Source organism: Phocoena sinus, chromosome 14 (genome assembly GCF_008692025.1).
Source record: "Phocoena sinus isolate mPhoSin1 chromosome 14, mPhoSin1.pri, whole genome shotgun sequence".
NCBI lineage: Eukaryota > Metazoa > Chordata > Mammalia > Artiodactyla > Phocoenidae > Phocoena > Phocoena sinus.
Window position 1 is genome coordinate 7,684,913 of NC_045776.1, and position 25,532 is coordinate 7,710,444.

General features: G+C 38.8%; 1 protein-coding gene across 1 annotated transcript in view; it reads right to left on the reverse strand.

Moving 5' to 3' along the window:
- Positions 1-25,532, reverse strand: part of DOK6 (docking protein 6) — a 399,939-nt gene that overhangs the window by 141,566 nt on the left and 232,841 nt on the right. Inside the window, exon 4 of the mRNA XM_032602788.1 lies at positions 10,781-10,900. Coding sequence (XP_032458679.1) covers positions 10,781-10,900 — 120 coding nt within the window. The remainder of the gene's footprint in view (positions 1-10,780; positions 10,901-25,532) is intronic.

Below are 25,532 nucleotides of genomic sequence, written 5' to 3' on the forward strand. Positions count from 1 at the left end.
AATATTTTGACTTTTTCTTTTATGGCAGATGGAAATTAAAAAACATTTCCCCCGACACTTTTCCTTCCAATTTTAACACTTATTATATCATAATCTGAGCTCTGGGACTGTTATTACTACAGTTAGGATTTTAAACTATGCTCAAAGAAAAATGTAGAGCTTTGCAAAATATATTTTTAAAGTGAAAGGCTAAAATTTGATGCTCTAAACATCCACCTCAAAAGATTTGAAAAAGAACCTGCAATTAAATCCAAAACTGTGGAGCAACTGAGTGATTAGTCACAGTGAATGAGAGCAGAAATTAATACATTTTAAAACATACTGAAAAAAAGGTTTAATAAATAGGTAAATCTCTGATTATGCTGACTACGGGGAAAAAAAGCCAAAAATAACCTATATGAAGTAAAAAAGGAGCTATCACTACAGTGTAGACAGGTATTAAGAAGATACTACAAGGATGTTGTGATTAAATTTATGTCAGTAATTTTGAAACTTTGTAAGAAATGCAAGAAACGTTGCAAGGAAACTTTGCAAGAGATTCCTAAAATCACTGGTAGCTGTTTTGAAGCTGATTATAATCAACAGTTTATTACCCTGAGTTTTCAAACTTTAGTGCATGTTAGGTTCCTGGGGTTATTAAAATACAGACATCTGGTCCCACATCCCAGAGATGTTTGTTTTAGAGTGTGGCTGGGGGGCCCAGAATCTTCTTGTCTAACACACACTTGATGTGAATGTGACAGAGACATGCACAGTATTCCAGAGAAAGATGGACTTTCCTGTTAGGCACTGTGCTACTTGCTTTGCATGCTATAGTTTATTTAATCCTTACAACAATCCTATGAGACGTGTACTATCAGTATCATCCCAAAGAGCAGGAATCTGAGATTTAGAGCATTTCAGCCTCTTGACCATGGCCCCAGAGCTTATGAGACGTGGAACAGAACTTGATGACGTACTAAGTTTGTCTGGCAACATATGTTCGTCAGGCTACAAGTTTGACTTCCAAGGTTGACACCATAGTTTTACTGTAGCAGGAACAAAATGGATCAACAAAAGTTGGGTATATCAAAAATGAAATCTCGGCCCCTGAATGCTTATACTGGTGGGAGGGAGAGGAAATGGAGTTCCCCAGACTGAGCCAGAAAGTTGCAAAACTCATTCAAGAAATCAGAGTTTGGGGTCCGAAAAACTCAGTACTCACTGAAATATCCAGGGGGAGAAATATAAGGTTTTATTCTGCCGGTGAAAAGGATGGAGAGTCTAATACAGTAGAAACACAGGATTAGACAATTGGAGTGAAAGAAGTAATGCAGAAGCCAAGTACAAGAATGGTAGGAAACATTCCTACCTACTCAAAGGGAACTCACAATATCCAGGAGGCCCATGAAGAGAAGCCCTAGAGAAGCTAATTTGTACTACCCGAATCTAAACAAGCTTTGGTACGAAAGTATAATGGACCACATTAATGCTCTGAATTAACAGAGCACAGAAGAGTGAGACAAATTTGAGGTCAGCGTTCTTAACTGTTTTTGAGCCACAAACCACATTAGCAGTCTGGTGACGCCATGGACTCTTCTCAGAATTATGCTTTTAAATGTATCAAATAAAATTCATAGCATTACAAAAGAAAAAAAAAGAAATCTCATTAGTGTATACTGAGGTTTTCTTTTCTTTCCTCTTTGTGTGTGTGTATATTTGTGTTTGTTTTCTGTCAGATGAGGACTCATTTAACCCAGTTTCTGATCAAAGTTCAATCTTTGAGCTTCCTCCTCATTTCATCCAGGCTGATTTGAAAACCCCTGGAACTGATATAGTCCCAGGAGTCAGCAGAGGAAACACGGTCCTCTTATCTGGTTCGTATGTACCCATCTCCCTGTGGAGTTACTTCACTTGCTTTCCTGTGACACAGCAAGTCCTGCTTTCAGAGAGTATCTGGGGTCCAGTGGGGGCCAACAGGAAGCCTGGGCACCCCATCCATGCCATATCAGTTTTGAGACAGTTGAGGTGTAGCTTTATCTTGTTACACCTTGCTAGGCTCTGCTGACATCTCTCCACCACATCTCTCCATCTCTTCCTATGCTTGTCATCAAACTCCATGCAGAGAATCAAATTCTAGTCTTTGTTCTTGTAGTAGCCTCCAATTTACATGAGAGGATAGAAGCATGTGTCTGTGTCCACTCAAACTCCCAGGGAAAGGGTAAGGGCAAGGCATTACCTTATCTTCAAAGTCCCTCTTTTTGCCTGTAGTTGGGAGATACCAGTAATTCCGGACTCAGCATTCTCCCCAGAAGCTTCTCCTTTCACATAATTACAAATGTTTCTGAAATTTGCGTCTTTGTTATCATTGTGTTTGTATAGGGCACGTTTCCAGGGCAAAGCAAACAGGACAGGTCCTTTGGTGTTTCAAGATATTTCTCCCAGTATGCATCTCACTTTGTAACGATATGGCCAGAGTTAGACAATGGATCACTTAGATTTGGCGGTGTAGGGAGGGAAGCACTACAAAACACCCTTGCTTTCCTTGAATCATCTATTTCAAAGAGAGGTAGAAATATATATGGCATTGGCCTTGATTCCATTGTAGTGCATACTGAGGACCAAACGGGAGAAATGGTGTTTTGACCTAGTTTACTGATGATATGCAATGTCGACAGCAATCAAAGAATGGAATTAGCAACACAAGATAAGGTGAGGAGGCACATATTTAGGATTTTGTGTTATATCCATGAGTATCATCTTATTCTTGCCTGGATGGCTGCTCCCATCACCATCATCTTTCAGCTTTCCCTGTAGATAAGCACCTCCACTGGTTATACTGGCGTTTTCCAACCTGTTTCATGGAACAGATATGAATATCCACAAGCTATGGACAGGGGTTATGCGTAGAAAAAGACAGATAGGTAAAATGAGTATGGGAAATGTTGCATTGCACAAAGTTAACAAAGATCTTTACTCTAGTACAGCTTTATTCAGCTCATGCATATGGTGACCATCATATAGGGTTGGTATTAATTTCCTAGGGCTGCTGTTACAAAGTACCAAAAAACTGGGTGGCTCAAAGCAACAGAAATTTATTATCTCATAGATCTGGAGGCTAGAAGTCTGAAATCAAGGCGTTGGCCGGGCTAGGTTCTCTCTGAAAGCTTTAGAGGGAGAATCCTCCCTCATCTCTTCTGACTTCTGGAGTTTGCTGGCAATCCTTGGCCTTCCTTGGCTGGTAGATACATCACGCAAGTTACATGGCCGTCTCCTCTCCATGCATCTTCACATCATCCATCTCTGTGTCCAAATTTCCCCTCTTTATAAGGACATATTGCATGTCATATCGGATTAGGGCTCTTTCTAATGAGTTTGTTTAAACTTGGTTCTCTGTAAAGATCCTATTCCCAGTAAGGTCCCATTCTGAGGGTTAGGACTTTGACATCTCTTATTTTGGAGGGGAACACAATCTAACCCACAATAGTGTTACGTAATATTACATTCACTCTGCTGATTCTCTCACTGCAGAAGGCATATAGTAGTAGTAGTAGCAGTATTTCCTGGAACTCACTTTGGGAAATACAGGAGTGTGTGGATGGCATTTGGAAGCTCAAACATAGGTATGCGAAATTTCTTCTCCCCATGCAAAAGTGGGTTTTGCTGAGTGTTATCCCAGGGACAAAAAAAATTAACCTGGAACACTCTTTCATGACTAGTCATAAAGTATGTGTATAAGTGTGAATATGGCTTACCCCAAATCATTTTTGAAAAACTGGGGAAAAGATCCTTAAAATAGAGAAAGTTTTACTGTTACGGGTGTTATTGTTTTGTCATTAACTGGCCATTTTCCAAACGAATAAAGGCCTGCTAATACTGGCTTTAATTACTGATGGACATTAAGAATTTCAGACTTCCTGCCTGATTGAGAGGGTTATTTAGAGGAATAAGAAATAAGTTTTTTTTTTTATAGAAAGGTAGGCTGTTCTGATTAGAACTGATCATACCTATACCACAGCACTTCTATTTTTATTTTAGCATGTAGATTGTATCATTTATCTCAATTCTTCACTTCCTCTCCACGTTAGGTCAGACTTTCTAACTCATGTCGTGGCCCCACAGGTGGGGTGTACTTTTGTACCCCTTGACTTTGGGCTTGGCCATAGGGATTTGCTTTGGTCAATGAATGTCAGTGGACATGACAAATGCAGAGACTTAAATTATGTTGCAAGTTTGGGCTTGATCTCTTGCCCTAATGTTTTTGTTTTGGGAACATGCCTTAGGTAGCCGTTGGTGTCAGGAGGATGAGCTATACACGGAAGAGATGCAGACGTCATGTGCAGCTTGGAGCCAATCTCAGCATTACCCAGCCTAAATCCAATGAACCCTAGCCAACCCACCTATGCATGAAGGATAAAGACACACTTCCAGGTCAGTGCTATTGAGATTTTGTGTGACCAAGAACACAGCATTATTTTAAAAAGCATTGATCAATACACCTTGTTCGTAGGTTTGTCTCCCTCACTATTCTGTGAGCTTTTTAAAAGTAATGGCCCTATTTTATACAATTCTACATTTCCTCAGCTTAGTGCTTGCATAGCATAGCCTCGAAAATGTTTGATGGGTGAAGAATGAATGAGTGAGTGACATACAAGGGACTCTGAGTGGAATGTAGGGAGCATGGTTACTATGGCAACCCAAGTAAATAATTTAGAAACAACACTGGAATACCGCTTTGCTTCTGCAGAAAGGTTATACACACATTCTTAGGCTAAAAGTAGGAATTCATGCCAATTCTAGACCATTCATAAGCAGGGACTCTTGGTCCTGGAAAAAACTAAACCCTCAAATCTGACTCTGCATTAACCAGATGGCAAAGTCTGAGGTTACTTTTCCATTTTGTTTTGGATAATGATCTCTTGTATCAACAGCAAAATGGACATATCCTTGAGTCTACTTCCAACTGCAGCAGCAGGAACTTCACACAAGTGACTCGCTTCTTGGTTGTGATGCTTACTTCTGCTATTAACGATTAGCACGTAACATTTGTTTTCCAGAATTGCTATTACGTATTGTGACTCCTTTCTAAATAACTATGATTATAACACCTTACATTAATATTTTCTAAGGTCAGCATAGGCTATCTTAAATACAACTGAAAGATGTGAAGATTCTGCAAGTTGTAAGAATTTAAAATTCAAAATGTCTACTTAGTATGCACTCTTTTGTGGCAGTGTTATCTGAAGTCCAAGAATAAGTTTGTGTGTGTGTGTGTACTTGTGTTCCCTGATTTTCACCTATACTATGTGGGATTCTGAACCAACAGGAAAACAGCTGACAGCACTAGATGAAAAATGATTATAGCAAAGAATTTAATCAATAACCACTTTTATCTTAGCAACATACATTACACATGTAAAAATTAACTGCACAAATGTTTACTCTTTGCTAGCCTCAGAGTAAATAAGACCAAGCTGTTTGAAGAGTCAGAAAAACACTAGAGGAGTAGTAGCAATTTTGAATGTCAGAAAAAAAATGCCGTGGTTAGGACTGAGCAATGAGCCTTCCCTTGATGACGGGATACCACAAGATCACCACAAGCCACCACAATGTAATTTATTACATCAATTCTGCACACATGCATGTGTATCTCATCTCTTAGGAGAAATTTCAAACTAAATCCCAGCATATCACTGATAAAACATTAAAATAATGTTTCTGATGAATAAGAAATTATAGAATTTAGGGCTTCCCTGGTGGCACAGTGGTTGAGAGTCTGCCTGCCGATGCAGGGGACACGGGTTCGTGCCCCGGTCCGGGAAGATCCCACATGCCGCGGAGCGGCTGGGCCCGTGAGCCATGGCCACTGAGCCTGCGCGTCCAGAGCCTGTGCTCCGCAACGGGAGAGGCCACAGCAGTGAGAGGCCCGCATACCGCAAAAAAAAAAAAAAAAAAAAAAAAGAAATGATAGAATTTAACACTAAAATGCCTTAAGGAAAAAACCTAAATCTGTGATGACAAATCTTTTATAAAGGATTGATTCCAATCTGAACATATTAACGACTTAAAACATGTATTAGGAAGTTAAAGAATTTGTTTATATTAAGAGGTGTTATGATTGAAAACTATGGAAGGACAGCTTTAAAAGATAGTATTATTTTTTAACTACAATGAGATATCATCTCACACCAGTCAGAATGGCCATCATCAAAAAATCTAGAAACAATAAATGCTGGAGAGGGTGTGGAGAAAAGGGGACACTCTTGCACTGCTGGTGGGAATGTGAAATGGTTCAGCCACTATGGAGAACAGTATGGAGGTTCCTTAAAAAGCTACAAATAGAATTACCATATGACCCAGCAATCCCACTACTGGGCATATACCCTGAGAAAACCAAAATTCAAAAAGAGTCATGTACCAAAATGTTCATTGCAGCTCTATTTACAATAGCTCGGAGATGGAAACAACCTAAGCGCCCATCATCGGATGAATGGATAAAGAAGATGTGGCACATATACACAATGGAATATTACTCAGCCTTAAAAAGAAATGAAATTGAGCTATTTGTAATGAGATGCATAGACCTAGAGTCTGTCATACAGAGTGAAGTAAGTCAGAAAGAAAAAGACAAATACCGTATGCTAACACATATATATGGAATTTAAGGGGAAAAAATGTCATGAAGAACCTAGGGGTAAGACAGGAATAAAGACGCAGACCTACTGGAGAACGGACTTGAGGACATGGGGAGGGGGAAGGGTGAGTTTTGACAGGGCGAGAGAGAGTCATGGACATATACACACTAACAAACGTAGTAAGGTAGATAGCTGGGGGGAAGCAGCCGCAAGGCACAGGGATATTAGCTCGGTGCTTTGTGACAGCCTGGAAGGGTGGGATGGGGAGAGTAGGAGGGAGGGAGACGCAAGAGGGAAGACATATGGGAACATATGTATATGTATAGCTGATTCACTTTGTTATAAAGCAGAAACTAACACACCATTGTAAAGCAATTATACCCCAATAAAGATGTTTAAAAAATAAAAAAAAATTAAAAAAAAAATCTAGAAACAATAAACGCTGGAGAGGGTGTGGAGAAAAGGGAACCCTCTTGCACTGCTGGTGAGAATGTAAATTGATACAGCCAATATGGAGAACAGTATGGAGGTTCCTTAAAAAACTACAAATAGAACTATCATACGACCCAGCAATCCCACTACTGGGCATATACCCTAAGAAAACCATAATTCTAAAAGAGTCATGTACCAAAATGTTCATTGCAGCACTATTTACAATGGCCAGGAGATGGAAGCAACCTAAGTGTCCATAATCAGATGAATGGATAAAGAAGAAGTGGCACATATATACAATGGAATATTACTCAGCCATAAAAAGAAACGAAATTGAGTTATTTGTAGTGAGATGGATGGACCTAGAGTCTGTCATACAGAGTGAAGTAAGTCAGAAAGAGAAAAACAAATACTGTATGCTAACACATATATATGGAATCTAAAAAAAATGAAAAGTCATGAAGAACCTAGGGGTAAGATGGGAATAAAGACACAGACCTACTAGAGAATGGACTTGAGGATATGGGGAGGGGGAAGGGTAAGCTGTGACAAAGTGGCATGGACTTATATACACTACCAAACGTAAAATAGATAGCTAGTGGGAAGCAGCCACATAACACAGGGAGATCAGCTTGGTGCTTGTGACCACCTAGAGGGGTGGGATAGGGAGGGTGGGAGGGAGGGAGATGCAAGAGGGAAGAGATATGGGAACATATGTATATGTATAACTGATTCACTTTGTTATAAAGCACAAACTAACACCATTGTAAAGCGATTATACTCCAATAAAGATGTCAAAAAAAAAAAAGATAGTATTATTTTTTAAAATACTTCAGTTAGCTAAAACAACAAATATTTTCCCTACATGTAGTAAAATGAACAGGTGTGTCCCTAAAGCGATCCTGGGGCTCAAGGGAGAGGGCTCAAGTTAGCTAAAGAGCATTCTTAGTCTTTAGCATAGGATTTTATAGACTACTGGTAGTTATTTCAGGGCAGACTTAAAATGGAATTATCGTGTTTACGGGAGAGGTCTACTGATTAGGAAGTGACAAAATCGGGGAATGCAAGTAACAAATTGTGCCAATTTGTGTGTGTGTGCTTCTCTTCCAGGCAGCATGTAAACACATATTCACTGGGATTTTTGAGCTGGCAATAGTAGAGTCTGTAATTCAGACGTTCTGTCAAGATTTATGCCTTTCATGCTGTCCTTTGGTATAAATTATTCTTTTAAAAAGTTTTACCTAGTTCTCAATGGTCAAAAGAAACAAAGGAAAGATGTTATTATTTGGACTTGAGGAAGCATTTTAAAGAAAGTGTATGTAACTCGAAGAGCTTGGAGCAATGGCTATGTCCATGGCTTTGGACTCAAAGAGAGAAATTCACCCATGTGGAAGGTACTTCCTGGGGAAAAGAAATCCTTCCAGCTAAGTTTTTCCTTTTAACGCTAAACACTGAAGGGTCTCAATGATCATGATTGTGTGTGTGTGTGTGTGTGTGTGTGTGTGTAAGACTGCCAATTTCCTTTATGGTACCATGTACTTTTAGGGGGTCATTTAAATGGATCAAATACTACCTTCTTTAACTAAATAATTACTATATATTAAAAGCACATATAACGCTTTTTATCAATTTAGGATTATTAAACAAAATAAACCTAAAAAAGCATTGGATGTTATTATAATTTCAGGTCTTCTCTAAAGTATATGTGGGAATTAGTTTTTGATTTCTTTATTTTTACTTGTGCTTTAAACAAACAAACTTGTGCTTTTTTAAAAAACTGAGCTAGGCAGGAGAGTTAGTCTTTATTTTATATTATCTCATGTAACCATCATGACAACACCATAAATTGGTATTAGTTCATTTTCACACATTAGCAAACTGAAATTAGAAGAGCCTTAGGAACTTGTCCTAATTAAGGGGTGTAGCCTACATTCAGGTTGCATCCTAAAAAGTTTGCTTGTTAGGCTATATCTGCTTGTGCTTCTTATATAGCTCTGGCATTTAACTCCATGTTTGTCCTATCCTAAAAAGTTTATGTTAAAGTTTTCCCTTTATATTGTAGGTAAGTTACTTTGACACTACTATCAAATTAGAAATAAAAATTATAATAAACCAAAGGAGTACATTATCCATTTGGATGGAAACCATATACAACCCCAGATCTTTAAAGTAAAAGCATACAATTCACACCAAGTAAGCAGCACACAGTAATGCTTCCACCCACAGGCCTAATTTATTCGCTTTCTTCATATTTTCTTTATGTAGTACTTGACGAATGTTTATCGGTAAAGAGTTTTTTTTTTTTTTTCTTCTTTTCTTAATCTGAGAATGAACAGCATATTTTAAGCAGCACAATTATGGGCGTTCTGTACTTAGCACAGTTCTCAGAAACTAAATTGGAGAGATGAAATCCAAGAAAGTGTGGGAGAGAAACTGGAATATCAAAAGGAAGCTAGAAAAAGAGCCACAGAAAGGCCTTCCTGACTTTCTGAAACTACCAACATGGGCAAAGTTGGTGCCCACGTATGTTTATAATCAGGTAGTGGGGAAAACATTTTTTCAGTGTAGCAAAACCCAAAAAATAATGTCAGTGATGGTTGTTAGAATATTATTACTTATAACAAAATCATTATTGCTAAGTATTATCCTGATACATTTTACTGGTGCTGTCTACAGTATAAACCACAGATAATTCCAGAATTTCTTTTTAATAAGTAGTATCAACCTTCACCAACATCCCTCAACCTTTTCAAAAACACTAGCCATAGAAATTAAGAACACTGGAAAGTTTCTATTTTCATACTACTAGATCTTCTGGTGATAATGATAATTATTTTTTTAAATGGAGGGAAAAAAAGCTCATGACATTACCCTGATTTCATTATTTACAGGTGTTAGTCAAGAGGCAGCATAACTTCTTAAGAGACATCAGAAATGTTTAATTAGAGAGCAGTGCAGTAAGTAAATAACATGTCACATAAACCTCAATTTTGTTAAACCCTGAGATTTCACACATTGTACTTCCTTACATGTAGTATGCTATGGACTGAATTGTGTCCCCCTAAAATTCATAGGTTTAAGCCCTAACGCCCAAGGTGACAGGATTTAGAGATGGAGTCTTTGGGAGTAATGAAGCTTAGATGAGGTCATGAGGGTGGGGCCCTCATAACGAATTAGTGCCCTTACAGGAAAAGACAGGAGAGAGCTTATTCTCTCTCCCCCTCTGCCACATGGGGCCACAGCAAGAACTTGGCCTCCAGAACTGTGAGAAATTAATTCCTGTTGTTCAAGCCACCAAGTCTATGGTATTTTGTTATGGCAGCCTGAGCAAAGACATACTATTAGCCACATTCCCTAAAATCTATTGAAAAATAACACAACAAGCCAAACTTATTTATTTAGACTCCAAATCTATAACAACTATCAAAAAAGAAAATGTAGGAATGTTGTCCATTCAAAACCTTATATATAAGGAATAAACTTATTGTTGAGGTAACTTATTTATTGAGATAAATGACAATGTCACAGAGCAAGAAGGCAGGAGACCTGGATTGTACCTTAGTATTTTTCTAGTTGGTATGCAGTCTTGAGAAAGTCCCTTAACAGCTGAGGTTGATCAGTTTACTTTCCTTTAAAAAGGATTGGTCTGAAACATTTCTGAGGTCCTTTCCACTTTCAAAGTTCTATAGCTCCCAGTGCACTTTAAAAGAAAGGAAGGATGGAGACGCACTTACCATTCTGTTCCCGCTGCACTCCTGCCGCCAAGAGATCAGGCTCCCCGAGGCTGATGTCATTCAGCCTGGTCCCCAGACACTCCATGCAGAGATGCTTGCACCACTCCTCGGCCTCCAGCTCTGAAAATGAGCACATGCCATGGAAGTCAGGCAAGGCTACATAGGAATGATGGAGAAGGAATGTTTCCTGAACCAGTTTCCCAGGTAAGTGGTGAGCATTAAAAAATCTACCTTAAGCAAACTGAAAAGCTATATTTAAGCAGTGAAATAAAACAATCTCCACAATTGTTTCCCTTGACATTATAACATTGTATTTTAAAGTTATTTTAAGTTATTCCAATGTACTTTATCTTATTTATAATTAATAGACTGAGATTTGTTTACTATCCAGTATATTTTAGATTGATTTAATTTGAGGAAAGAATTTACTTGGAAAAATTAATTAAATACAAAATAAAAATATATAAGTGAATAGCTGAAAAATGTTGAACTAGATTAAACACATGACTGTCCTCCTGAATGTAACTTGGATTTGTGCAGACTGAAGGTCTGATCCTCGTCATTCTGAACTGCAGTGGATCACCGATCAGCAAAAGAATGTGATCGATTTCCTTTTACAAATCTCAAAAGAAGACCATCCTCACTTAAAAAAATTTAGGGAGAAGATATTAAAAATAACTTCCCCCTTTAGAAAACTCCAATTATCTAAGATATTGATTAGATCACTCTCTTTTTATTCCCATTACTTCCCGACTTCTCTGTATCCGCGGTTTTTCTTTGCTTGAAACCTTTGAATACCTTTCACCTACACAAAATCTTGTAGTGTTGAATGCTTTCACAAACATGGATGAATTTGATCCTAATATAAGCCCTCTGTGCATGAGATGACTAAGGATTAGTGTCATAATTGGGTCTCATATCCTATCATGGGTCAGCACCAAGACAGAATTGGAACCCAAGCCTTCTAACTACTTTTATATGCAGAGATCCAAAAGGTTAGAAATTTTGGGCCAAGCCCCCAAATCACTGCACAGAAATTGGATAAGAGTTTTCCACTGACACTCATCCAGAGAAATTTCTGACTTTTTCACATAGCCTAAGTCTGTACTAGAGCAGTTTAATATAGATTTCCTTCGAATCTCTTGCTCCTCTCTGTGGATGACATTTCCACCTTTGCCCTGGCATTTTAAACTCCCCATAAAAACGTTATCTGTGACACGTTTTCTTGACTCCAAGGATACGAGTATCAACTGCTCTGCTCGACAGCCAACGTCATCAAACCTGGGTAATGCTTTCTCCCTGTGCTCAGTCACACCGCCTTAGCATCAAAAATGGGTTTGATCAATGAGATGTCAAGCCATATTTGTCACTTTTTCTTCGTTTTATCAAGACCATAGAATGTTGTTAGAAAATAAAGAAAAAGAACATGCAGTCTCCCAAGGAGTACTATTCCGACAAAAATAACGCTTCCAACGTTCAAATCACAAAAGTGATTTTTCCTTGCAAAAGCTATGGTTTGCATCCTTCAGGGATTGTCCTCTGTGGTGTCAGACACAGCATGTGCCCAAGGAGAAAGCAGATTCTCATGTGGGCCAGGCCTGGCTCCTTGTCTGGCTGGTGGGCTTTTCCTCATGAACCTAGAAAAGAATCCCTTCTGATCACAGGGCCTCTAATACAATAAAAAGGCATTGCTGAGGCTCACAGCTTTCTAAAAAAAAAAACACGTTTTTTCTTCTGGTGAGGGAATGCCAGCCTTCACAGAAAAATTTTACACAAGCAACAACAGCATATATTGAAAATAAGTTTCATTAGATATATGAATTTTGACTTCTAAAATTTATGAAAGTCTTGAAAGCTTTTCTAACAACAGATCAAATGCTTAAGCCAATTTCCATGCCATGTCTCTAGAAATCCTTGACATTTTTGCTAAGGGAGACAATATGGCTATATTTTTTCTTTTTACATTTTGATGTTGTGACTATTTCTCAGAACTCCTCGACCTTCAATCATCAGTGAAATCACATGCAATTAACATCTCATCTGCATGACTCTCCCTGCGAGTATTTCCAGGACCCCATAGATGGAAAGAAGAATATCTGCTATGCTATGTGTGGTAAAATTAAAAGTGTGAAATATGACAAAGCACCTGTGTCACAACATTCCCTTTAAATACTAAGTCAGTGCATGCCCAGAGGTTAAAGAAATATGTCCCTCACTCCTTCTAGTAACTCTTTTGTCCTAGGATTGAATGAGATAAAGAAAACAACCATACAGTAAAGGGCTTCTAGGAAGCTCGAGCTGACTATTTTGAGTAGAACTCAACTTGGCTTTTCTGTAAGGACCAGAGCCAGCGGGCTGCCTCCACAGCAATAAGAGGGGCTCCTGGGCTTCCACCAGCACGTAAAGATGGCTTTGGCAGCCAATCTTGAGAATTGCAACGCTTCTGCATTTTAATAGTACAGCAGCATGTATGAAGAGAAATAGCAAGAGTAATACAATAAGACTAGATATAGTCACATTAAAGACTGAATTATAAACTATTTCAGAAAGAAACAGAGAGAGAAGGAGAGGGAGAAAGAGAAAGAGAGAGAGAGACATCCCTGCAATTCAGCTCAGAAGAATCAGATCAGATCAGAATCATCAAGGGTTCATTTCTTTATTAACAAACATTTTCTCACTGTAAGCCAGGCACTGTGCTAAGAGGATATGGAAAAACACAGTTTCTGTTCCCAGTAATCTTAGAGTCAGGTGGGTGGGCAGGAGTCTGGTGTGTGGTTCTCTGGAGGGCTGTGGCTTAGCCGGTAGGAGCTGGGGCACCAGGACAAAGGCTGAGCAGCTCAGAGGGAATCTGATCAGGGACCTGCAGGGCGAGCAGGAAGGGGAGGGAGTGTGTGTGAGTGTGTGTATCGGTGTGTGTCTGTGTATCAGCTTGTGAGTGTGTATCAGTGTATGTGAGCGGGGGACAGTGTGCATATGAGCGTGTTAGAGCACATCAGTGTGTGTGCGTGTGAGTACATGGGTCTGTGTATGAGTACGTGAGTGTGTGAGGTATTTGTGTGAGAGTATGAAGGAGCGTTACGTGTCTCTGCATCAATGTGCTGGAGGAACCAGGCTGCACTGAGGAGGGTGGTCAGGGCTGAGGTGGAGAGGCACATCCAGGGCAGCGACAGTGACACCTTGTGACCAGCGAGGGACAGCCCTAAGTTCAATGAGTAAAGTCTGAGAAGCAGTCAGCACTCTGTCCGTCCTCTTCCCGGTTTTGTAGTATTTAGTTCAGTTAGATCAGCCCCAAACCCTCACCTCAAAAGTACTAACCTTTGTAGTCTGCATATTTGATCTAACAGTTTTGCTGCAGACAAGCTGAACTTGTTTATTATACAAGGCTTTGTTGCTTAAAATCTGTTTTTGACAGTCACCTTTCAAATAATTATAGCTGTGCTTTTTATTTGCTCTTTTCTTTGGCAAACTCCATGTATTGAAATCCTTTAATATCTTTTATTGCATGTTAATTTACTTTGTCCCATCATTATTTAACTAGTGTTTTTCTCTGAATTACCTTACATCTTTCACCTTTCCATTTTCTGTGTTTACAGAACTGAGGAGATTAAATACAAATGCAATAATCTAATAAACCCACTGTATTTTTAAATATTTATTTTCCCATAATTTCAGTGCCTTTTGTCTTTTGTTTTATCTTTCAAGCGTCTACCTTGGTCTACACATAATGTGTAAATGATTAAATTTCTTTATGGAGGAATGAAGGCATAAAATGTTCTGCAACGTTTTCTATGTTTTTCTCTTTGTGGTGGAAGTGCTTTCTCATTTAGACATCTTTTTTGGATAGCTTGCAGCTATGCTCAAATTCTTAATTCAGGTCAATAACTTTTCTCTAGAACAGAAACCCAAATAATGTTTTCATTATGTATAGGATCAGTTAAATGAATAAATTTGGTAACTTCCAAAAGAAAAAAAACCTGAAAAATGTTTGGGAATAACAAGACAAATAGAGACTAAACTAAATTATCAGACTGTAGGGAAAATGATGATCAGGGACCCTGCAAAGTAGAGATACAGTCAAAGATGGATGGCTGTTCCTGAGTTTCTTTCCATCACTTCTTTGCAGAATTCTAGGGAGAATTTGCAGAATTATGGCTAGATTCATTTAAATAAGAAGAGATCTTTTGGGCTTCCCTGGTGGCGCAGTGGTTGAGAGTCCGCCTGCCGATGCAGGGCCCGTGAGCCATGGCCGCTGAGCCTGCGCATCCGGAGCCTGTGCTCCGCAACAGGAGAGGCCACAACAGTGAGAGGCCCGCGTACCGCAAAAAAAAAAAAAAAAAAAAAAAAAAGAAGAGATCTTTACATAGCAGACTCTTAAGAATGCCTATTGAATAAATGATTAAATTTAAGCTTTATTACTTTCACTAAATTTAGGCCTTAGGATGACGACTTGAAAGTTAAATGATCCAAAAGGAGCTATATTTGCAAACAGTGAAAAAAGGGTCATCACATCTACAGAAAATAGGCTATCAGGTAAAATCATATAGCAGAATTAAAAATGGCATTGAATCAGTTTCATCGTAATTTGCTGTAAGATGCAGGTAAGACTAGTTTTGTGTGGAAATAATAAACTTTTGTATTTAGTCCTCATTGGATTTGGCTTTTATTAATAATCTTAGGAAAATGTAGGGAAGATAATACTGTTTTGTCATCAACAAAACCAGGAATTCTTTCTTTTTTTTTTCTTTTTTTTTTTTGCGGTACGCGGGCCTCTCACTGTCGTGGCCTCTCCCGTTGTGGAGCACAGGCTCCGGATGCGCAGGCTCAGCGGCCATGGCTCATGGGCCCTGCATCGGCATGCGGACTCTCAACCACTGCACCACCAGGGAAGCCCCAAACCAGGAATTCTTAAGCATATGTAATTCTTATTTGCTGGGCAGATTTGCGATGATTTGGTGACAAATGTTGTTTTTATATTTACTGAAGTCTTAAATACTCCTATTTGCTGGAAAGTGAAGAAAAGTGTCTCCCGATGTAGACTGTTGCGACAAAGATCTCTTATTGGCATTTGAAATTTATAGAGCTATTAAAATATTCGATATTTTGACGACATTTTTCATTCTTGAAAATTGGCACCTACTTCTTATTTAACTGGCCTTGTGGATGTGTTACGGACTTTTCTTTTTCTCTTACTTTTTCTGTAGTGGGAAGACAAGAGACCAGTTAAACCCTAACTGCATGCTTCAGCAAAGACGGGAAGAATGTTAAGCTCACAGGAAAGAGCCCTGTCTGTTGAAGTCAGATGGGTAGGAACGTTTAGTTTTCTTTTCTAAGTAAGAGGCGCGTTTATTTCCTGTCCCTGAGGTGCCTTAATTTGCTCCTTTCCACATTCCCACACCTAATAATCCTTTAAAACCTGTTTCAAATATGCCCTTCTCTGTTTAGTTCCTTCAGGCCCAACTTTGGATTTGACGTCTTTCCTCTACATTTCCATTTCACTCTGTCTATACTTTGATCATAGTCTCTATATCCCTGAGTTATTTGTCTGCCTTTCCCAACCAATATATTCTGATACTAGAGTCAGGGAGACATTGATTTAGTCAGTCTAGAGCCAGTGCAGCACCTGGATATGGAAACTAATAAATAAATGTGGAACAAGTAAGTAGATGTGATTTGCAGTTGATTCCTGGAAATTAATATACATTCTAGAACCAAATGAAAATAATTTGGGAAGTAGTCACTTGCTGGGTGTTTTGAAGTCTTTATTCATCCCCATTTTAATTGGAGATTATAACTTCTACTCTTCACAGCTGGCTCGTCTAGATAAAACAGATCTTTGATTAGGAAGGGGAAGAGAGAAATTTCAAATATGATTCTCTATCAAACTTCAGTAATTCTAAAATATCTCATATTCGAAAAGTTTCTTATTTTAATAGCTGTCTTTTTCTTTTAGCCTCATTCGTGGTATTTATGCCAAAACGGAAGACTTGTATAAATTCCTTTTGATCCTATATATGATAAACACTTGACAAGATTTTTATTTTCTATAGAGATATGGCAATGGAATCTTAGAAAAGGTCAACTTTGAGCCAAAGAAATGAGTTACCTAAGTTTATTTGATCCTTTATGCACATAATCATAACTTATTTTCCTTAATTTAACAACAGATTGATACATCACATTTTTGGATTCAATATAGCATGTCTGTTTCTGCCATTCTCTCCTTTTGTGAATTAGAGGAGTGAGGCGAGGCTTTCAGATGTGGCCAAAGAGAAAATCGCTCCCGTCTGTCTTCCAAAGTAACAAGGGACAAACAGCAAAAAACGATAGACCCATCGAATGTGCTGCTCTTTAGCCTGACAAGAATTTGCTGCAAAATGCTTTAATCTGGAGGTTAGTCAGTGACACAGAGCTTAAAGCAAATCAGAGAAAATAAGAAAGAACTCAGATCAACACTTGTAAATAGCCTGAGAATGATGGGAAAGTGATGTCAAAACATTACAAGAAAGCAAGGTAGAAAGGGGTCCTTTGCACTAACGCTGAAGGTTAGCTCCAGAGTGAGTGCATTCGTGATAGAAAACCAGCCCCAGGAGGAACACTTTCCAATCTGCGGAATTCTTACTAGACACCGACTGAACACTTGATGTACGTGCCTAAGCTTCTCATAGGAACTTTTGTGAAGCAGGGAACTTTTTGAGAAAGAGGCACCATCAAGAGCTCTTAATCATGTTCTCGTAAGGCCTGAAAGCAATTGCTTTCTACGCAGCAATCAGGAGGTACTTGGGAGTAGAAAGGAAACACGAAAGAGGAGAGCTCTGTGTTGGAATATGGAAGTGTTGCCAGTGCCGTGGTTAGATCTCGAAGACTGCGCCCGAAACCACACAGAGCTCTGAAACCGTTTCTCTATACAGAGTCAAATTTATGACAAAAACCTTTGACAATTGCTCAGAGTACGGAACTGAATGTGGCCAACAACCCCAATGAGCCTGGGAGTGTATTATCCTCGGAGCTTCCAGAAGGGGACACAGCCTTGCCGACACTTTAGTTTTTGCCTGGTTAGACTCGTGTTGGGCTTCTGTCCTTTAGAATTGTAAGATGATCAATTTGTGTTGGTTTAAGCTGCTGTGTGTAGGGCACTTTTTCATGTCAGAAACAGAACACCAAAACAAACACAAAGGCCAATCAGCCTCTTCCTCTCTACCAAGAAAACCTCCAAGCGAGCAAATGAATTTAATGGGATGTGATCCGTGAAAAATTAGGAAGGTATACAGATATAGATGGAACATGATGTGATTAAATCTGCTTGAAGCTTAAGAAGCAAAATAATTAGGAAAGACTTCCTGGTTAACGCTGGGGTCGGGGAGTCTCAGAACAGAGAAAGCAGGAACTGCCAAGAGCTAACCAAGAAAAACAGCAGGGGGTTGGAGGAGGGATGCTGGCGACGACGACTGAGGAGAGTTGCAGCAATCACCAGAAAGATGAGATGCAGCTTGAATCTTAGGATACTAAGAAAGGACTGGGTAGAAGAGGACATGATCTATAGGGAAGGAAAGGATGCATGATCTAGGACCGGATGTCATATAAAAGGTAAATGCGATTTAAAGGGACACACTGGGTTTTGAGGGGCAAGAGTGATTTTTGTGGCGTCTTCCAGTTACACAGCCTTTAAGTGAGAAAAAAGACAGAAAAGAAGAAGAACCCTTCAGCAACTGGGTGGGGGAGGGGAAAAGAAGAAAAAGTAGAAAATTTAGGATCCTGTAAGACAAAAGGATGCCACATTTCAGAGAATTCACTCTCTCCCCCATCACCAAAGCAAACAAACAAACCCTTGCTATGCTACCTGGACCTTGTTAAAAGGACAGAAAAAGGCAGAATTAAACTAGGACTCTTAAAAACACCCCAATGTCATAAGAATCAACAAAGGAAATAAAAGTCCATGGAGAACTATGGCAGAAATTCAAGACACAAAAATTCACACAAATTCAAATCAGTTTAGGAAAACTGCCTCTCACCTCACCCCATTCCCCCAAAATGATAACATGAAGCAGAAGAACACTGTTAAGTATGCACTCCAAAGATAGATGAATACATTCAAACAAGCATTTGTGGATATAAAAATTCAGTTTGAATTAGAAATTCAAAAACTAAGAATGGAAATGAACAACAACAAAAGTAGGTGAAATGAAGAGTGGAATGAATCTGGAAGAGAAGTGAAAGAAAAAGAGAAAATTAACTCTGAAATGACAAATTATAAGATGCTTAAGAAAAAACAGTCTCAAATGAAAACTTACTAAGAGGCATTGACCAAAGTGAGAAAATAAAACTGTCATGAAAAAACAAGTAAAAAGGAGAGAAGTAGTGGTGATGGGTACCAGGCAAAAGAATAATGGTGGCTTGAATCGATGGACCAGTAGAGTGGGCATAGTGGTGATAAGAACTGTTAAATTTAGAATATATTCATGAAAACCTATGATATTTGCAAGTTTGAAATATTTGCAATATTTGTAGCACGAGGGAAAGAGAGAGATTAAAGATGAACACAGAGGGACTTCCCTGGTGGTGCAGTGGTTAAGAATCCTCCTGCCAATGCAGGGGACACGGGTTCAAGCCCTGGTCTGGGAAGATCCCACATGCCGCGGAGCAACTGGGCCCATGTGCCACAACTACTGAGCCTACGCTCTAGAGCCCACGAGCTACAACTGCTGAGCCCAAGTGCCACAACTACTGAAGCCCTCATGCCTATAGTCCGTGCTCCACACAAGAGAAGCCACCACAATAAGAAGCCTGCGCTCCGCAATGAAGAGTAACCCTCCCAGCTTGCCACAACTAGAGAAAGACTGAGTGCAGCAACAAAGATCCAACACAACCAATAAATAAATAAATACATTAATTAATTAAAAAAAAAGATGAACAGAGTTTTTTGCTTGTGCAACTTTTCACTAGAAGTCATGGAATTGACTTTCAGTGAAAATGTGAAGACTGTGGGAGAAGCAGATTTGGAAGAAAATAAGAGCTCAGTTTCAGAAATAAGTTTTAGATGCTTATTAGATATAGAAGTGGAAAGATTAGTAGGCAGTTGGATATATCAGCCTGGTGTTCAGAACAGAGGTTTAGACCGGACTTATAAATGTGGAGTCAACAGTGTATAGCTATCATTTAAAGGTATGTATCCACGTGAGACCACCAACCAGTTTGAGTTGACAGAAAAAAAAAGAAGACATTTAAAGGCTGAGACCGGGGACTCTCCCACAATTAGAGATCTGGGAGGTGGGAAGGAGGCTTAGAAGTAACAGACATTCAAGGAAGAAGAAACTAAAAAGGGTATATTATGCTGGAAGCCAAGGACAAATAGTGTTTCAAGGAGGGGAGCATGACTGTTTCATTTTATAGTTTTTATCAGTTTTACTGACATATAATTGATGAATAAAATTGTAACGTATATAAGGTGTACAACACGATGATTTGAGACACACACACACACACACACACACACACACACATACATGTGAAAGAATTCCCGCAATAAAGTTAATTAACACTTCCATCATCTTACATATTTAGGTTGGTTTTTGTTTGTTTGTTTGCTTTGGTGAGAACACTTAAGTTCTACTCCTTTAGCAAATTTTGATTTTACTATACAATATTATCAACTGTGATCAGTTGTGATCTAATGTTGTACATTAGATCCTCAGACTTTATTCATCTTATAACTGAAAGCTTGTACCTTTTTACCAACCTCTCCTCCTTTCTCCTACCCCCAGCCCCTGACAACCACCATTCTATTCTCTGTTTCTATGAGTTCAACTTTTTAAGAATGTCCACATATAAGTGATACCATGCAGTATTTGTCTTTCTCTGTCTGGATTATTTCATTTACCATAATGCCCTCAAGATCCATCCATGTTTTTACAAATGGCAGGATTTCCTTCTTTTTAAAGGCTGAATAATATTCCATTTTGTATGTACCACATTTTCTTTATTCATTCATTTGCTGATGGACACTTAGGTTTTTCTATATGTTGGCTTTTGTGAATAATGCTGTAATGAACATGGGAGTAAAGATATCTCTTTGAGATAATGATTTCTTTTTCTTTAGATATATAACCAGAAGTAGGAATACTGGATCATATGATAGTTCTAGTTGAATTTCTTGAGTAACTGTGTAGTCTGTACACCAATTTACATTCCACTGACAGTGTACAAGTGTTCTCTTTTCTCCACATCCTGGCCAGCATTTGTTATCTCTTGCCTATTGCATACACGGTCAATTAATTTTCAAAAAAGGCACCAAAAATACACAAAGAAAAAAGAAAAATCTCTTTCATAAATGGTGTTGGGAAAACTGGATATGTGCATGCAAAAGAATGAAACTCCACTCCTATCTTACACTATACATAAAAATCAACTCAAAATAGATTAATGACTTGAATGTAAGACCTGAAATCATAAAACTCTTAGAAGAAAACAGAGAGTAAGCTCCTTGATTTTTATGATTTGATACCAAAAGCACAGGGAACAAAACAAAAATAAACAAGTGGGATTACATCAAACTAAAAAAGCTTCTTCACAGCAAAGGAAACCATCAACTAAATGAAAAGGCAAAATACGGAATGGGAGAAAATATTTGCAAGCCATATATCTGACAAGGGGTTAATATACACAATGTACAAGGAACTCATAAAACTTAATAGTAAAAAAACCAAATGGCCCAATTAAAAAATGGGCAAAGGACCTGAACAGGTATTTTTCCAAGGAAGATATACAAATGGCCAACAGGTACATGAAAAGGTACTCAACAACATTAATCATCAAGGAAATGCAAATCAAAACTACAATGATATCACATGACCAACGGCTTTAAATACCAGCAAAGCTCAAATAAAATGAGGTCCAAATTTGACTACAAGATTCACCAATGTGGAGGGCATTCATTTCCTTAGTAAGGAGAGTTTTTGATTGACTGATAGAAATAAAAGGCTGATCGAACAGGTACAAGGAAAACTAGGAGAGAAGAGACAGAAATTGGAGTCAGAATATAGGTAAATATAGACAACTCTTTTCAGAAGGTTTTGTTTGTCTTTTGTAAAAGACAGAAGCAAGGTGGAGGGAAAACTGAGATAAGAATTTTAGAGGGTATCTATCAGGATTTGTGCAGGGGTGTGGGAAGGAACTACAGTGCCATATACAGGCCTCCATGGTGATTCTGGACACGAGAGATGACCAAGAAGAATGAGCTTCTCGTGGTAACTGATGTGACAGAGATAAAGGGCATTTGAAATTGATCCTGATGGCCCTGTGCAGACAGTACGGCGATAGATACAGTGAGTGCCGAGCGGAGAAGGGGATGGGAGGTCTTTCTGGCAGCACAGTTTCCGGGGCTTCCTGGTGGCTCCTGCTGATGGAGTTGGAGCTTGCAGATTGCCAGACGTATCCCAAGGCAGTGAGAAGCTTCCTCTTCACTGCAGACAAGGCCTCCCTGGGTCCTTGTCCTGCGGAGCGCGCAGACTGCCGCCTCAGCCCCACTGGCAGCGGACCGCACAGGGCTCTCTTCCCCTTGACTTTTATGGAAAGAGATCCTGGGTCACCAGGAGGCAGCTGTTTCTTAACCTCACAAATCTTGGGGTCGTCTTTGACTTCTGTCATTTAACTCACTCCATACTTTCTATCTCATAACATCCAATGCAATCAATAAATATTGAGCCCCATTATGTGCAAAGCACCATTTAATGTCCCGGGGATAAAATCTCTGCTTTCTTGGTTCATTCTAATGGAAACAGGCAATGAAGCAGCAGAAAGAACTAATTTAGGTAGTGACAGAGTCAGGCATTTGTGGTGGCTCTTTTAGACAGTGTTGTCAAGGAAGTCTTATTTATGTAGGCAACAGTGTCAAATGTAACATTAAAATATTTCTCACAAATCGCTTCTCCCCATTCCCACTGCTACCATTCTTTGTTTCCTTCTCTCTGCTGGACTGAGATGAAAGCTACTTCATGGACCTTCCTATAACAATCACCCCTACATCTAATCCATCTGAAACACTTTCATGCACAAAACAGATGCTGTCATTCTATTTCCCATTTTAAGCCTCTTTATGTTTATTTTAATATTTATTTTATTATCATATCTTGCCTGGACTACAGAACATAGCATCCTAACATGTTTCTTTGTCTCCAGTTGCTCCCTCTATATCAGTCTTGAGTGTTATTCACCCAATTTTTTGGTTCTTCTCCTTAGGGCTTGTAGCATGATGGCATTTCCTTGCACTAGTAACATCTGGTTTAGTCGTTGGTTTGACCAATGAATTATAAGCAGAAATTCCTTGTGACACTTCTGTGTGAAAGCTGTAATAGCTGGGTATATAATTCTCTACACTCCCTTCCCATTGATGCAGTGAGGTGAAAGGAAACAATGAAACTGTGCTTGTGTCAGTCTGGATTCCTGATGTCTATGATGAACTGAGCCATTCTACAGATTCACAGGGTAAGCAAGGAAAAAAACGTTTGCTGGGTGAAGGGACTGAGATCTTAGGATTGTATGTTATGGCTACATGTCTCATGTTTCCTAATTAAAAAAAAATAGAAGGAAAAGAAATAGAAGTGGGGTGAATCTATCACAAAAACTTAAAGTGTGTCATTGTTGTGGTGGCCAGTCAGCAAGGAATAAGGAAACTGTACCCGGATGCATGCTGATGCATATTAGGAGGTGGTGAAATATTTGGTTAAAATGTCGCCTGCAGTAACTTGGTGAAGGAGTTAGAAAATAACTTGAAGTAGGGAAAGGAACTGAAAAACAGAATATTAGCAGCAAGTGTTAGTTGCTATAGGTTGCATCTGACAAGGTATAAAGAAAATAATTGGTCAGTTTGCACATAAAAGGATTTAAAGGAAGCAGAGTATATGCAAATAATTAGAGCCTTTCAAGGCTGAAAAAGACAGCTGCTTCTCAACTCCAAGTCAACCCCAATAAAAATAAAAATGATAAGGCTTTGAGCTATATAATCCCTTCTTGAAACCTCTGAATGGCTGAAAGTTCCTTGGAGTAAAGGTCCAGCCAAGGGTGTGATGGCCAATGTATCTTTTCATTCAGAGAAATAGCTCAGGAAGAAGGTACCAAGGGGGTGGGTCTCCCATCAAACGTGACCTCTCAAGGTCTGAAGAAGGCCTTGCAGGAGGCCTAGAATTCAAGAGAAGTGTTTCTAGAAAAGAAATGTGGGCATAACTATTGGCACACGGAACTAAGTAAAAATCAAATAGATTAAAATGGCTACATATTCAGGAACAGAAATCTGCTCTAGAAAAAGTTAATGGCTTTTGGAGCTTGTATACCACCCTCGAGCTCCTAGGGCAGAAAGCTGTTGAGAAAGTGTCTCAGTCCCTAAAGAAGGTATACACGCCCATGTTCACTTCAGATGTCAAGTAGAGGCAGAGAAAAGAAAATCAGGAAAGTCCCAGAGACTGGAATCACAGGTTTCATATAACAAAGGACAGGTGACCCTCTTCTAGGGAACAAAACTGGTACCTAGTCAAGTACAATACCCCATTCCACACAGCAGGGGGCCTCTGCAGAGTATTTATTCTGTCTCTGCCACAGTGAGGAGAAGCACAGGTTTCTACCATGAAAAGCCACATCTGGACGTCCTCCAGCAACAACCGTGCATCCGACTGGATGAGACACCAAGACTGTGTCTTTTAGAAAGGGGTGAATGTATTTTTTGTTTAGGAAGAAAAGTGAACAGATGTTTGGTGACCAGAAGTGTGGATGGTATATACCCTTTACTTGGTAAACTGGATCTGAAGCTGCTTCTTTCAGGTTCATAGTTAGATGGCATTTTCTCCCCTTGGAGTTAGGTGCCTGGCACACCGAATATTTGTTGAGTGAATGAGAAAGTAATACAGTATCACGTTCCCTTTAAGTACACACAGTTTGAGTCACTCTAAGAGCACACAGGGGGAGCACTGCCTGCAGTTAGGAGATGGGATGAATGTCATGAATATCTTTTTCTTCTTTTTATCTCTAAGAGGAGATGGTTTTGACCATAATGCCTGCTGGAATTCTTCTTTCATTCTAATCATACATTCAGAAATGAAGAAAGCATGGGGACCACAAGGAGTATAAAAATGATAATTATCCTGGTAATTTACAAGATGATTATTAACATTTATACATTCTTTTCACATGATCATAACTATGTACACCTGACAAAGATGGCTTTTCAAAAACTAGTATCAGACTGAGAATATATAATAAATACTATGTTCAAATTCATTTTCCATTCACTGGGAATAAAGATAATATATTATCCTCAGAGAAGTACTCAGATGAGTCTGAAAAATTATTTCTTAGCAATCTGAAACCAAAATACAGAAATAATGAAAAAAACCCAACTGATTAAGTTAAAAAAACTACAAGAATTTAAAATATCAGATCCTGAAATTAATTGTATGCACTTTTGATGCATTAGTATACTTTAAATTTTAATCTTCATTTTTATATCACCTTTGTGCCCAATCCAAATATTACATAATAATTTATTTTAAAATGTATTTGTTGACCAATCATCCTTTAAATTAGTGGCTTGTGAAATGAGATAAATTGGAAATGTATTTTCATATATTTCAGAAATAGTTTATTAAAGTAAATTTTATAATACCAGTAAGCGAGATTTGTCCTCTTGGGTTTAGATCCAGCTAAAGCTACCACCTGAAAACAGCTAAGTATCCTCACATTGGGAGAACATTCTAAAGAGAGCCACCAT